Source organism: Cynoglossus semilaevis, chromosome 5 (genome assembly GCF_000523025.1).
Source record: "Cynoglossus semilaevis isolate Cse_v1.0 chromosome 5, Cse_v1.0, whole genome shotgun sequence".
Classification (NCBI taxonomy): Eukaryota; Metazoa; Chordata; class Actinopteri; order Pleuronectiformes; family Cynoglossidae; genus Cynoglossus; species Cynoglossus semilaevis.
In genome coordinates, this window is record NC_024311.1 from 10,776,759 (window position 1) to 10,790,393 (window position 13,635).

At 38.4% G+C, this 13,635-nt stretch overlaps 1 protein-coding gene across 7 annotated transcripts in view; it reads left to right on the top strand.

Annotated features, from left to right (window-relative positions):
- chd9 (chromodomain helicase DNA binding protein 9) overlaps positions 1-13,635 on the top strand; it is a 62,214-nt gene that overhangs the window by 20,579 nt on the left and 28,000 nt on the right. For 6 of the 7 annotated variants that reach the window (XM_025055726.1, XM_025055722.1, XM_025055721.1 and 3 more), the window contains one exon: positions 3,782-4,194. In XM_025055726.1, coding sequence (XP_024911494.1) covers positions 3,782-4,194 — 413 coding nt within the window. Of the gene's footprint in view, positions 1-1,306; positions 2,004-3,781; positions 4,195-13,635 lie in introns of those variants that run through there. The other variant, XM_025055723.1, reaches the window with a different exon arrangement.

Here is a 13,635-nt window from a genome sequence, read left to right on the forward strand (position 1 = left end):
AGAGTATTGCATTCAGTCAGATAAATTCTAGCAGCATCCTTCTGATCTTCTAACCCAAATATATAACTGACTGTCACTTACATACCATTAACACTTTTTCAGTCATTAATGAGGCTGTCCACAACATTGTGATGGGTTATGCACAGGAGTTTATTAAGGCAATATACAAATGCAGTATGTACAAAACACGTGTATGTGTGTCATGGAAGTATTTGAAAAGATATTTATCTGGCCAACGGTGGTTTTAGAAAAGCTCTCTCAGGTGTGATGTCTTGTTCCTCTGGAGCAGTCCATAAATCCTTGTTATTTACATGTATGGGAAATGGACATAAGGTGGTTTAGCCAATTCTTCACAGTAAATAAGATTTAAAAGCTGATGAATTATCTGCCAGTATCCAGGGCCTGACCTAGGAACACTGTGCACATTTCCTGGCTTCAGGCCAGCTGCATGTCTCTGCTTAATTCCCAATACCATGTGCCAGCGAGGGCACATGGCCCCTGTATCACACTGACACGAGCTCCTAGGAAGGCCTTCTCCTTTCATGAAGATATTCTCTGTCTTGAAGAAAGAGATAAATGGTTTGGAAACAGCTCAGTATTCCCCTTTGAAATTTTGAAAACATTCCAAAGGTCATTCTTGGTTAACCAGGACTTGACCTAACAAATTTTTGGCTTAACCAGTATTGACAGTGAAGGGTGGAATTGGCTGAGTGAATATTCTACTGTTTTGTTTTAGTTTACTGATTAGGCTATTTGTAAATTTTATGTTGTCCGTTAGTTTATTTACTTCTCCGGAAATTAATTGTTCTGTGGCTATCCTGCCACTGGCAGTAACCTTCATGGACACAGAAAACATGCTTTTGGTGTTGGAGAAATCCAGTGTTTTGGGGGTTAAGTTTTAAAAGTTAATTTAATAACTGCTAGCACCATCTGCTGGCCTACTTCCTTACAAAGAGAGAGAGAGGGAGTAAGAGAGTGAGCAAGTGAGAGAGAGAGAGAGAGAGAAAAAAACCAGTCTGGGTTTTAACGACATCTCTAATATTCATGCTGATGCATTTTGCTGCTTTGTGCTTTCATTTTCCACCGCTCTGCCTGCCAGAGGCTCGAGTTCTCCACGTACACCCCAGCCAGGCAGAGTGGCGGGCAGCGGGGGAGAGGGAGAGAAAGACAAGTGGTAAAGGAGGAAGAAAACAAACCGACTAAACAGCTAAGTCAGCTTACACAAAAGCTTTTTTCTGTGTAATTAAAGGAGTAACCTACCTTTCTGGCTGGAGAAGAAGACGGGTTTAGGAACGAAAAGGGAACCAGCTAAACAGCAAGAAAAGGAAAGACCAAGAAATCAGAGGAAAAGGTTAGGAAAGTAAGAGAGAGCGCACACCAAAGGCAGGCGGAAAGAGGAATCAATGAGAGGGGAGGAGAGAGGAGGTAGGGAAGGCAACTCTGACACACACACTCACTGAGAGTGAGGAAGACTTGGGTGAAGCCGGACGACAGCAAAGCAGCACGCAACAGCAGAATGAGAGCTTCCTGGACTGCCACGCACCTCCTCTACCGCCCACAGCACTGCTCCCTTGTGTGACCGTGAAGAGAGAAGCAAGGGGGAGAGAGTGAGAGGGGGAGAGAGAGAGAGAGAGAGGGAGAGAGCTCCCATGCGCTCCTCTTGAGCCCTGCCTGCTAGGGGAGGAGGATACGGACGGCTCTAGTGCTCTCACACTGCCTGAGGAGAAGAGTTGCCCTGGGAAGGAGGAGGGGAGGCAAGCGAGGAATGAGTGAGGGAGGGGAGGGGGGGGACACAACTGAAAGAAGAGTGAGAGGAAAAAAAATCGACTGTTGAAAGGGGAAAAAAGTGAGTGTTTGTAACTGAAAGCCTGAGCAAGCAACAGACAGAAAGAGAGAGAAAAACCCCGCGAAAGAGCAAGGCTTTTGTTAGCCGGTTGGAGAGGGGGAGGAAAGAGGAAGAAAAAAAACACACCATGTCTACAGTGAAGAGGCCAAGAGGAAGGGTAAGTGAGCTGCTCCGAGAGCTGGGAGGGAGGAGGTCCAAGGGGGAGGAGGAGGAGGGGCCGGCAGGAACTGAACAACCTCTCCTGCTACTGGCTCATGCTGCACTGCCGCCATCTTAAACTCATTGCTGCCTTTTTTCCTCTCCTCTGTACTCATTGGATTGTGACAGTAGACCTCATCAGCCTACTGTAGATCACTGTGTCATTCTTGTAGCTCAGTCTTTGACTTCCATACATGGCTCTGCTCCTGCCGGCTAACCCTTCTCTAAGCAGCTTTCACTGTAGGTATGTACACTATGTGAAGAGTGTGTGTGTGTGTGTGTGTGTGTCCTTTTACGAGTTGAGCCACTCTGTCACCAGCGAGCTCACTACATGTGGAGGTGAGGTTTGTGAAAGAGATGAGAAGCCTAAATGGAGCTAACTCTACCTTTTCATGGCCCATAATGTTCCCTTCTTTTTCATGGGACGATGTGCTGTTACAGAGATTGAAATCACTGCAGTGTTGGCAGGCTGTAATTTCAGTTATTTATAGATGTATTTTACTGGTGCAGTGCCCTCACTTTTGGTGGCATTTCGTTGCCTTTCTCTCACTCTCCTGTTTTCTCTCCCAGAGAACATATTTCCTTTTCTTTTCTGTTTCCCTCTTTCATGTGCTCTCATGTTCTTTGCCTCTCCAGCTCCCACTTTCAGCCCCTCCCCTTTTTCTTATTTTATCATTAATGTGAATGAGAACATTCCAGCATGATCCAGTTAATTTTTCCCCTAATATCCTCAGCAGCTTTGCACACGGGAAATTTATAATTCAGCTCTTGTATGTATTAGGTTGTTTTTTTTTCTCTCTTCCTTCTGATGATTATCCCAGTCCCTGCCCCCACTTTGTTGGTGTGTTTGAAGCTAATTCTCTTTATTTAGCTGGCAGTGGGGGGAAAAAAAAAGCAGTCGGTTGTGCCTGGGCCATGTCGGCATATGCACTACAATTTTAGATTAGGTCATCCATTTATGGGTTCCCTTGCTGCTGGGCTCAAGGCCCACCACAAAGCACTTGTGTGTTGGCTGCAGTCTCATCATCTATTATTCACGTATTATCATGTATCAGGCTGGCTGGATTATTTATGTCTGTGCGGCTGACTAAAACCTGCAGCATGGAGCCTTGTGTTTAAATTCTAAGCCCCACCTAAAAGAACATAGTTAATTTAAAGCTCAGATAAGCAAATTCATATGTCACAGTTTTGGCAGTTTTCAGGCTACCTTAACAAACAGACATTTTGTAGGAAACGCTGAACTTCGGAAAGCTGAAGCTCCCCTGGTAGAAATTGTCAAGAGGCTAAAACCAGAAGTCAGCATCCAAGTCAAAGAAAGGTCCACTCCCAGCATCCAAAATCAACAAGTGCTGCTGTCTGAGTGATTCACACACTCTCCTCAAGGTTGGGTTTTTATGAATGAGTCAGTGATAGTTGCTGTTGGTGTCACAGAACCACTGTGGATCCTTTTGGTGAATTGCAGATACTTGAAATTACACTGTTAAAAATTGTTTTACCAGAATAAAAGCTGCCTCACTTACTCTGATCAACAGAATCTTCTGGGCTGGGTTGTTGTCAAAATTTAAATAGACGAAATACACCACATTGATCCACTGTTTATTTTATGAAAAAATCTGCCACTCCCTGGGTTTGTGTCAATGACAATCGATGACTTTGTCTCAAGCATTTGTTGTTTTAACCTAAATGTTGATTTTCTGCCACTTATTTATTTCTTATTTCTTTCACTTTTACTTTTAGCCGAGAAAGAACACTAATGGTCCTGGCTGCCAGGTACGGGCCCTAAGTCCCCTGGTGAAGAGCAGCTCGTCGTCTTCCTCCTCGTCGTCGCCATCATCTTCTTCATCAAGCTCCTCCTCCTCTGAGAAAAGGGCACAGCAGAGGACGCACCATCAGATGGAGACATCACCATTGGGCAAACAGGAGAAGGCCAACAGGATAATATCAGAGGCTATTGCAAAGGCACAGCAGCGTGGAGAGAAGAATATTCCCAGAGTCATGAGCCCTGAGAGCTTCCCTGGTTCCTCCTCCCAGTACAAGTCCCACCGAGATCGAGAGCACAAAGGAAATGGCAAGGCCCGGTCCAAACAGAAGGCCTGTAGGAAGGCCCACATTGTACCATCTTCCAAGTCCAAGCAGAAATCCAAGATTGGGTATGTACTAACAATCATTATTAATAATCAATATAGTCTGACTAGACTGATCCAGCAATAGCACTAAAAGCTGGTACTATCTTATAATAGGTCTGGAGCATTTACAAAACAATAAAGCGATACATTGTGCATTGCAATGAGACTTCCTTAACAGATATTTAAGATTGAATACATTTAACTTCTAGTCTTTTATTATTGTCGTCTCAGATTTACCTAAAACTACATCACTGTCAGTAAGTCAGTAAAAAAAAATACAACTGAATCTTATGTTAAAGTATATCTAATGTAGATTTTATTTTAGTTATTGTCAAGGTGTTTATTTTTTCTGCTCGAGTCCTTTTGCTAGTGTACATTTTTAGCCTGTCTTTGTCAGGATGGAAGCTCAAGGTTCAACAGTATTTACTGCCCTCAATAATAATAAACCAGACTTGTCGTCGGCCATCATTGACATAGGAGGAGCAAACAAAGGCTGCATTTACATGTGAGGCGTTACTGTCTAGATTTGAGGCAAGTACTGCTGATGTATAGATACTGTAATCCGCCTCCCATCCCCCTGTTAACAGCTATATGCAGTGTAAAGCTATAAGCCACACCCAGCACAAGCTATTGAAATATCAGCACATAAATGTGAAGACCACAGCAGGAAGTGGAAGAAAAAAAAAGACTTATTTTCAGTGCAGTAATATAATCATTTGGATATATTGTGAAACAACTTAAATAATATTTTTGAGGGTCTATTTTGGAGACACGGTTAAAGAGTGTCGTAATTTGTAGTCAGTAATATTGTATCTTGCATGCAACTGGTTGGTTAATAAAAATATATACCATATTTATACTTTAGACATGCTAAGGCTATGTGTGTTCTGTTTGTGTGTGTTTATGTTAGTGTCAGTGAAGTAGTTGTGGGTGTACAGATGTTATGAAAAAAGTATGTTGGACTTTTCTTTTGGATATTTTGTGCTGATATATTATCTAAGCTTTCAGCCTGTGTTTGATATGCTTGTCTAGAAATGCTCACAGTCACATTTGCAATACAGCCATTCATAAATGCAAGGACCAGTTATGGTCCTTATGTTAGTTCAAGTCACTTAAGCTGTGTCATAGGCATGGAAACAATTAGAACATCTGTGATAATAGAACACTGCATGTACTGTAATGTGACATTTCTTTCATAGGCATGTTGTAAAAATGACCAGTTCTGACAGCCTCACATTTTGTGGATTGTTCTTTATAACATTATGTCAGTGTTAAGAATTGCTTTGCATTTAAATAGACAATGACTTATAAGTGAGGGGCTGCAGATATCTAGAGACTTGCACTTTGTCTCACTCTTAATTTGGAGATTGAATTAACAATATTTTAAAAAAGATGTCCTTTTCTTGAATGATGTGCCTTTCGTGAAAAAAAAGGAGAAATTAGTAGTGTGGGAAGTCGAGTCAGATATTTTAGTGGCGGCTCTCGGGAATATGATATTTATATTTATAATGTTCCATATAGGTGGAACTTTATGGATGTAACGGACAGATGAGAGAACAATCAAAAACTGGCAAATATACTGTCATCCAATAAAACATATGTTTACTCTTAGGGATTACGCAGTTAATTGAACAAACATCACTGATAATAGAGAATTTGATGTGATTAGAAGAACAAAGCAGGGAAGAGAAGGAGGCTAAGGAAAATATTAATGTATTGATTTCTTGAACAGAGTGGAAACATGCTGGATGCCATAAACATTTTCAGTAATGTCATTTTAAATGAAGAATTGGAATGGCATAGTCCAGGATAGATAGGTGTAGGAAGTGAATAAACAAGGAAATTATTCAATTTGGCATGCATATCAAATGTTTTTCTGTATGTAGTCTGTAAGACACATTGCTAGTAATTAGATTCTTGACTAAGGTATTTTCAGCAATTCTTTGGTTGTCACTGTCAGGTTGTTAAAGCAATGTAAGCTTCACCAGACATTCATAAGTTATCTTCCCATTTTAACTCTGACCTTGACCGTAACCCATGTATTGCATTAATGCAATTGAATCAATAGCAGTTGAATCATCCTTTAAGTCTTCTCATATTAGTTACCTCTGTGTGAAAGAGAGGTACTTGGGTTCATTAAAACACATATTGATTTTTGCTTTTAGTGCCTTTATGCTCTCCACGTGTTGTACAAATTGATATTTAATCCTGGCCATACCTCAAGGTCAGCTTTAAATGGCCAGAAGATAGTTGTCAGTTGTGATAACAGGTTTTTGTTATCAGAGTGATTCTTCTGGAATATCTTCAAAGAGTAGACTAAAATTTGAATTTGGGGTCATAGTTTCAATCTGGTCTTAGTGACATTTGTTTAAAGTGTAGTTATTAGGTGCCTGGAAATCTCTGGTTAAGTTTTTGTTAAAAAATAAATAAATAAAGTAGAATATTGATTAATATTTAATGATTAAAGTTTTGTTTGAAATTCCATTTTCTTATTTTATAAACTATAATAGGTTATGAAGTTTATTAAACTGACCCATATGCTAATCTAATTGTTATTATTTTGGCTCGTGTTGACTTGAAGCCATAAATTACTCTCTATGTTTGACGAATGGTACAGTATAAGATAAATATTTAAATACTGTTGCTAACAATACACTTGAAATGTACCTACTTTTATTACATTTTATTCTAGCTCCTGTCTGCTGTTGACAATAACAAGTGGTCTGAGGAGTGTACTGCGGAGTGAGTTTAGTGGCTTAGCAAGGTATGTTGAGTTTAAGCCCAGGCTTTCCTGTACTACAAAGGTGGCTCTCTTTTAACGTGGCTAGATCACCATGGTAACTTATGCTTCGCTCATAACCTGGTCCCAACGAGGGAGAACTGATCGATGTTTTACTTGTTATAGGGCAGTGGAAGCCCAAATGCAAGTCTGACAGGCTTGACCTATTTTCACTGTCAAAAAGGTCCTAATTGTCATCACAGAGAGACAGTGGACTTGTATTCTATAATTGAGATCAGTAAACTATATGAAAACTATAAACTTCATCCAAAAGAAAGACAGTTATTGCTCTATTTGTTCATATGTAAAAGCAATTTTGAGGTTTCAAAAATTAAATTGAATTTAATTGAACTGGACTTGACGAAGCAAGTTGATAACTGCAGTTTCAGTACAGTTTAACTGTGATTGGGGGATTCAGGTTTCATTATGCCAGACCATGAACACAAAGCCTGGCTATGTTGAACCTCCTTCAATGTACAGGTGTCTGATCTACTTTTGGAGCTATGTAGCTTCTAACCATCTCGCTTTTGGTTTTTTTTTTCCATGGAATAAAATACAATTATAAAGGTAACCACAATACAAATTCACACTTACTGGTCCTGGTTTACACTGATGAGGATGAGGCAACTCTTCAAGACCTGCTTTTACCAGACAATAAAGCAAATCAAACTATAATCAATAAGAAAATTGTTTAAAGTTGACCCCCAAAAGTTCTTATTTGTGAGTTTTTTCAGGTCATCTGAGATAATGGACTACCTGTTGTAGTGTGAAACTGTGAAAAGTTACACCTAAAGTTGCAGGGACAGGTGATTTATGAATTAAATTAAATATGTTTTACTAACTAATTCCCTTACAAGTCCAATCATGAATTTTGCTTGTATATGGAATAAAAGTTTGGCAGTCAGAACACTCTGTTATACACTGTTATATTTGTTAAATGGTTATACATGAAACTTCTACATGTCAACTAGTAAAAAAAGCCCTCAATAAAAGGCAGACAAACCAATTTTCCCAGACGCTCTAAGCTCTACACGGCTTATTAAAAAGCATGATTTGAAAAAAAAAAAACTTAATTAGGCCGAAATGTCATTATTATAAATTGCATTATGACACACATTATTCTATTCTTGTCATTTCAACATTCATTCAACGTCAATTTTTTACTTAAGGCCAGGCCAGATCTGTGTTTGAAATGTGTGCATGGTGGAATACGTCAAAGTCCAAGATACTGAGGAACTCAGTAAGTCTGCTAAGTACCCCATTGTTAATGATACAATGATGCATTTGAAATAAAACTAATTGAAATTATTTTTGCAACCAAAGATAAAACTAATTAGATAAATTAATAGAAAATTGCAAGAAATGACAGGAGAGGTATTGATGAGCTCAACCTGCTCTATGTTGAGCTCGTAATTTTCATACATAAATAAATGGAAGTTAGCTCAAAATCAATTTATAAATAATCGACCAATTGCAGCAATTGTCAATCTGTCATTCTGTGTCTTGTGTTTGTCTTTCTTGAAACACATGGCTGAGGTTAAGACGTAGTAAGACGTGGACTCTTATGTGGTGTCTGTCTCCAATGTTGAAGTCTAAATGTTCAAGTCTGTGTCAAGTTGTAATACAGACAAAGGTTGAGCTTGGATTTTCAGTTCTTTGTGTCCATTATTTTTTATTAATCTACTCACAGAACCATCTTACTGTTGCTAGACTTATTCTGTGTAGACTTTGACACAATGCTTATTGTTGTAGAGCAATCATGCCCAACCTTTTTTTGTACCAGGCAATGTTTTTAATGAAATATTTCCATGGGCCAGCAGCAATAGTGTGTGTAATTTTCTTTTAAATTCGGCTTTCTTTTTGGTGGCTTTTTGGAGCCACCCTCTGTCTCATCATTAGGCCTTCATTAAAGAATCAGTCCAGTGACTGAATGAAGCACTTCAGTAGTGAGTAGAAGGAATTGTTTTTATCAATAAAATATCAAGCAAAAAAACAAAAAAAACATGTTATTTTGTCTGTGCAGCCCAGTACCAAATGACAGCCCAGTGGTTATGGATCCTGGATGTAAATATTCATTGTACTACTATCCTGCATTGTACAACTGCAGTGCTTTTAAACTTGTTTGGCTTCCCACTTGCTAGGCAGATGGACCTCTCTGTTTTTTTTAAGTCGATACAATATGTTGCTGCTTGTGACATAATTAGGGAGAATTAACACGATGAAACACCCAAGAACCAACAGGGCTTAAGTCCAGTAGTTGTAATATTAAGGTCCTGACTGTGCTTTCCCTGACAGTGGTCTCCGTGTTGAATTCAATTCTGAGTCTTATCGCATGTTGTATTTACCTGCCAAGCCCTTCAAATCATTAACTTGATAGCTATCTATTCCAAAGTTGAGAACACTGACAGAACAAGTCCCATCTCTGCTTTTACTGCTTAAATGTCTGCAACAGAAATGTGTCTCAGTAGTAATCCTAGTTCTTTTTGTTGAGTTGCTAATGTGTGAGAATCGTGTTTTTATTCCCCCCCCCACTGTCATGCATAATAAGAACCTCTGCAGAGAAGTTCATACCGGAGGAGAGTCTTTTCCTCATGTGGGCATCACCCAAGATCTCCTCATGAAATATTAATGCATCGCAGTTGCAGAAGCTCCAACCTTCTGCTGAAGTCATTACTCTGTCCGGTGAAAAAGGGAGTACATGCTTGTATTCACAAAGCCTGAGGTTGTGTGTGGATTTTGTTTTTGAGCGTATGATCGGTCTTTAAGTAGGAAATGAAGCCTGTGTAAAGTGTTTTTCCTAATGCCTTATGTTGCTTTGTCCACTATTAGGTTCTGTTAACGCTAACAATAATAGTAAGCAATTTGTTAGGGACTGCTTTGATATGTCAGAGTGCTCCAGGTAGCTGCTATTTAGGTAAATTAGAAAATGTTTCTGGTTGCTGGTTAATATACAGTCACAAGCTTCTTTGACGGGTAGACTAACACTGTGGTACATATGTACATACAATTGTGTCAAATTATCAGTGATCCCCCCATTTGCTTTTTTGAGTAACCTTGTATGATTATGTACAAACTTGTGTTTATTTATTACTAGTGGAGAATGTACTTGACCCTCAGTCATCCCAAATACCAACACCCTTGGTCCTCTGGGTTCCAAAATGACCACAACTTGTTTGATCATTATTTTAAGTACCAACTATAAATTGTCAATAAATACATTGTTTTATGCTTGTAGTCCCACTCAACTCCAACCTTCTATGAAGAAGAAATTCCTTAATCTTTGACATTCAGTGCTAACAGACCTTGTTTACATAAAAGAATAATGACAAAATGTACAAGTCGAGTTTTCAAGTTTTGTCCATGACATAAGGAGCTGCAGAATCAGCAAGAATTAGTCTGATTTCTGAGACTCTGTTTCAAAGACAATAAAGAACCATTTTAAATTTCACTTGAGGAGATCAGGTTTAAATTTGCCTTGCCTTGAAATAACTTAAATAATGATTGCTTTTAAGCAGAAAATAATAGCTTTATTTAACAAATCAGTTGAAATTTGAAAAGAACAAGTGATGCACAAATCAAACCTGTACACCGCGTCCACAAAACATTAATTATGCCACAGTAAAAAAGAGCTGCTTCTAAGACTCCATTATATGATATAAAGGAGTGTATTCAACAACAAACTGTCCTTTAGTGGAGCAGAGCTTATCTAACCGAACAGTCCTGTTCTACAAAGGCATTTATTTAGACAACAGTTTACCTGTGTACATTGAATTCCACCTGATGAAAAATAGCCTCTCGTAATTCCTCCAAAGACAGCGTCATGTTCTTTGCTCTCCCATGTCTCGCTTGCTCTTTCCTCCCTTTTTTTCCCCCAACTAACATACATTTGGTTCCTCCAGCATGCTCCGAGCTGTGCATCCAATGTTTCCTGGGAGGAGACATGTTATAAATATGCTGATCGTATAAGGCAGCAGGGTAGCAGGGAAATATCAAACAAAATGGTGCTTGTGAGATCAATTACATAAAAGAAAATGGAGGTTAAAATGAGAGAGTATAGGCTTCAGCATATGCAGGTGTTGTTCATATTTCACCACCTGCTCGCCAGTTGTCTAATCCTTTTCTCTTTTTTTTTTGGTCAAACCCTGATGTGCTTGTGTTTACATGTGTAACGGTGCCTGATAATCAAAGGTTTCTTACCTTTTTAGGACTGTTTCTAACATTTGTATTACTGGATTTAAAGGACCAGTAATTCCAATTAATTCGTTCTAATTAGGCAGATCTTCATTTCTTTTTCCTTAAAATTCAGATATGGATATGAAGTGAAGAGATTGTGGTTCAGGCTTTGAGTCAGCGGTGTAAACAAATGAATGTCTTTGCAGAGTCCCAATAAGAATAGCTCTGTGTGCCTGTTCCTGTACGCGTGTGTTTTACTGTTGTTTAGAATGTTTGCTGAATGAAGCAGAAAAACCCCTGTGTGGCCGTGCACCTGTCTTTGAGAGGAACCTTGATGATGCTTTTACTACCGTCTCTGCATGTGTGTTGTGGACCGCTGAGATTGTATTCTTTAATTTATGAGATTTAGGTGTATTTCCTGACAAGGAACAGCACTTTTGTCTAAATAAGCCCCTTAGGATGAGAAACACCCATAGCAAACTTAACATCGGTTTTGAGCATGACTCACACAAAATCATAATTTTGAAGTAGTTGAGCTCAAAGTAGATGAAGGTCCCTTTGAGATTCTGAAGCACCTCATTGTAGATTTGGCTGGTGAAGCACCATTATATCTCAATGCCATTTAAATCAAGCGTTTACACTTTCTTTCCCAGTGGTGCCATGTCAAGTAGGGTAGGACAACACTGGGGGGGATAAAGGATGGAGGTTACTTGGCAGAATAGGAGGATAGAGGCCAAGTAAACGCTGAACGGCAATGAGCCCGTCACTCTAAGGGGAAATGCCTATGTTAACCTTTCATCACATGTTCAGAGACAGATGCAGTCTCATTAGAGTTAGTCTAGTGAATGACCTGTTTAAATTATGACGGGAAGAAAAAGAAATAACTTTTCCCTCTTTTACCACCTAATAAACAGTAGCTGCAGCTACATAAAACTGTAGAATGTTTCATTTTATTGAAAACTACAATTGTATGATTGTGAATAGTGAAGATGAAGTCAGGGGTTAAAGGTATCAATAAAATAAATTATTAATTGGTTTAAATTATTTAATCAAAAATATATGACATTTAATTAACATCTCAAATACCCTTGCTTTGTTTACTTTACATCAACTTGTAAAGTATTAATTTAATGGACAAGTACCAATATTTTTAATTCCTAAAATATTCCTTAATTCCGTATTCTAAATGCTGTTCAGGATGTGTAATAATGATAAAATATTTGCTTAGCATTTGAATAATGTTTTCTTCATGTTTGTTAAAATCAGTCATCTGCTTAAGAATTCACTGTTTAAAGTTTGTTGTTTGCTGTATTTATTGTTTTGCATCAGCAGCAAGACTCGTGTTTACAAAGTGCTCTGTCTCAATGTTTTGGCTTTTAATAATATGATTTCATTTAGCTCAAACCCCTTTTAAGCACAACTGGGAAAACCAAAAATAAACAATATTAAAATGTGAAATATTAGTCTTTCTACAGGGCTCATTACATGAGATTAAAAATGGCCTGATTAATCGTTTTCAAATGTTTTATCCCAAACAGATCATTTTGGTGACAGTGTTTAGACTATAAAAAACTTGACAATGACCATGTGATGTAAACCTAATGTTTCTCTAACTGAGTGTAAAGTAATACTATAGTAAGTAATATGTGTATGGCCCTCAAGCACTTTGTTTCACAGTTCAGATTCAACCATATTGTTTTATGTTTCTTTTGAGTTCCAGTGGCTTTTATGTATTTTGTTTTTATTGCATCACACTGACATGGCAAATATTGTATCCATTCATAATGTCAGTGAAAATGATTCCTGGTTTTTACAGGAAGTGATGTCACAGTTGCCTTTTCCGCCCACATTGTCAAATGCATTCCACATGGCAGGTTGCATGGCAACAATCAAGTGTCATTGTCAAAAGGATTTGTGAAATCTAATATCCTGAGGTTGTTGGAGCACAGCATCAGCACAGAGATGCTGGAAAAACCTGCTATACTATACTACTGCAGATAAAACCATATGGATGTATGGTATTAGATCTTTGAGACTTTATTCTGTTCTATTATCGGAGTCTGAATGACCTATTCTTTTGAAACATTATCAGATTATTTTTTAATGAAAAAAGTAAAGAGATGTGACCGGTTTCTATTTTGAATGAAGGAAATTAGTAAAACTGAAGTAAATTTTTTTTTTCACTGTGTCCCACTGCAGCTCGGTACTAAATGACCTACCGACTGTCACCGATCCCCGGATCAGGGATTGGGGACCCCCCAAAACCAGTGCAGATCAATGTGAGCTGTAACTGAACAAGGTCAAAACGCTAGTCCAGGAGTTGTCCTGTTTTTTTTTTTTTTTTTTTTTTTTTTTTTTTGGTTTTGCTGCTGTCCAACACTGTAATTACATTGTTGATCACCTGCAAGGACTACTAAATATTCCAAAGAGAGGTGCTTTATGGTAATGGTTATATCAAACCTTAGGTGCCTCTGAGTTCTGAGTCTCATGTTAGTAATAAAATAAACAACTGA